At 23.2% G+C, this 2,556-nt stretch overlaps 1 protein-coding gene across 1 annotated transcript in view; it reads left to right on the top strand.

The window, feature by feature from the left end:
• Positions 1-2,556, top strand: part of LOC103309416 — a 5,637-nt gene that overhangs the window by 828 nt on the left and 2,253 nt on the right. The window contains exon 2 of the mRNA XM_008184766.1: positions 516-669. Within this exon, the coding sequence (XP_008182988.1) occupies positions 516-669 (154 nt within the window). The remainder of the gene's footprint in view (positions 1-515; positions 670-2,556) is intronic.

Genomic DNA, 2,556 nt, shown 5'->3' on the forward strand with positions numbered 1-2,556 from the left:
AAAAATAATAAGATTTACTTAACTTAACATTTTAAAAACTCATAAATTGCCCAGCCTCGAGTATTAATTTGTTAACAAATTTTAGATTCTGAGCGGAGCGATAAATGTATTTATTTTACAATGATGTGTGTTTTTTTTAATATATTTTTTTTTAAATTTTTAAATTTTGTGTCTGTCATCACCTTTTAGGACAATAAAAGTGCTTGGATTTTCTTTAACAGTAACTTTTCTGATAGGAAAGTGAATCTAGTTGGTAAAATTTTATTTGTTGATTAAAAAAAGTTGAAATTTTAATAGAAGGCTCCTAGTATATTGTGTGAGAGCAAGATGAAAAAAATAAAAATTCCATAGGCCCAATTTTTTTTTTCAAAGTTTTTTTTCAAGTTCAAATTTTGACAAAATAACTAAAAATCACGAAAATGTGCAAATAATTTTGAGTTAGAAATTCATAAAAACTTTTATTTTTAAATCTAAGATTATGCTTGCAATTTTAATTAAAATTCATATTTTTTTAGTTAAAGAACTACAAAAGAAATGGAAAAGCTTACGCGATGCTTTCAGAAAAGAACATACCAAGTATGATAGATCTGGTTCTCAAGCATCAAAAAAACCGAAATACTGTTATTATGATGCTTTGTCATTTTTAACACCGACATTTACAGTTCGACAGTAAGTTTAGCCTACTTTAGTTACAAAATATTTCTACTATATACAATATTACAATATACCTATATATTTTCCTACTCATTATATAGAATTAATTTTTAGATTATACTATACACTATGTATAGGTACATAATAAAATGTTCTAAATGCTTCTAAATTTTTAAGTGGTTGAAGTCACAATTTTGACGATTTTCGTGAAAATTGCTAAAATGTGCAAATTATTTTAGATTATGAGCGATGAATGTATAGATTTTACAATGATGTGTGTTTTTATTTTTTATTTAATATATTATAATAATATTATAATAATATAATATTATATAATATATAATATATAATATAATATATATATTATTATAATATAATATATTATAATAATATTAAATAATGCTTCAATTTTCAACTTCAGTATCTTGTTCGATGGGAAAGTGAATATTATTGGTGCATTGGGGGGTCAAAGTTTAAAATTCTAAGTAATTTTCAAAAGCGCCGCGAAAAACAAAAGAAAAATTAAGGAAAAATGGGAATTTTTACGCAAAATCCATTTTTAACAAAATCAACTTTGGTTTTTGGTGTAACATCAAAACAAATGACCGTAGATACATGAAATTTTCACTGGTCGTTTATATTTCTATTTTCTATACGTGATAAAATTTTCAAAATATTTTGATTTGTTTAGGGACATTTTCAGTTTCCAATTTTATTAGTTTTTTTTCTATGAATGTCAATAAAACATTATTTGTTGAGTAAAATTACTTGCAAATCTAATAGAAGGCTCATCTATATTATTGTTACATTGACATTTGAAAAATATTAAAAAACCTTAGTTACGGATTTTTTTTATGAGCATTTAAAGTTCAAAAAATGACAAAATATCGAAAAATCACAAAAATTAGGAAATTATTTTGAGTTAAGAATTCATAAAAAATTTTGTTTTTAAATGTAATATAAGACTACTTATAAGATTATCTACCTTTGTAAAAAAGAAATTTCTACAGGCAAGTCAAATTTAATTTTTATGAGCGTTTGAAATTCAAATTTTTACAACATTGGATATTCATTCGATTTCTCGTGTAGCGATTTTCTTATTTTGTTGTAATTCAAAAACGAATGACTGTACACACATAGAAATCTGTAGTTAATTTAACTTTTACATAAATTATTGAACAACTAAATTTTAAGTTATGTGCTTAGGATAGTTGAGGTAACACTAATGTGAAACTGAATTAAAATTTTAGTTCAACAATTTATATAGTTAAAATAGTAAAAATTGATGTTGGTTTATTAATTTATATGTAGTTAAAACAACATTTATTTATAGTGAAATTGAAGAAAATAACTTTTAAATGCTGTATTTAATTTATTTTTTCTTTAATACGTTAGATAAGTATATAATATGTCTTATACCTAGACTGACATACCGTCTCTGCTCAGAATCGTTTTTCTTATACAATGATATTATATCATTGAATTAAAATTCAATACCAACCATTATACAGTGACCCACTTGTAACCTGCTATACAGCAGAGCGACATCCACTTGCCCACCTTTTTAGTCACAAATTTATAATTTTTTTTTGTTTTATATCTAAGAGCTGAAAATTTAATATGAGATTCTACATATGTCATACTGAAAACTAAAAATTAAAAAAAAAAAAAATGTTTTTGCACAACTTTTTTTATACATAAAAAAATTTAATATATTGTGATATATTTTACGTATGGGTATTTTATAATACGCAATGACGTTTTCAAAATGTTTAGATTAATTTTAACTTTTAAACTAATGTCCAAAATTGAAAATACTATGAATCTATTCACACTGTTCTAAAACAAGGTATAAGTATATTGACTCAAAGTGAATAACATAATATAATATGATAAACATAT

This window comes from Acyrthosiphon pisum, chromosome A1 (assembly GCF_005508785.2).
Source record: "Acyrthosiphon pisum isolate AL4f chromosome A1, pea_aphid_22Mar2018_4r6ur, whole genome shotgun sequence".
Classification (NCBI taxonomy): domain Eukaryota; kingdom Metazoa; phylum Arthropoda; class Insecta; order Hemiptera; family Aphididae; genus Acyrthosiphon; species Acyrthosiphon pisum.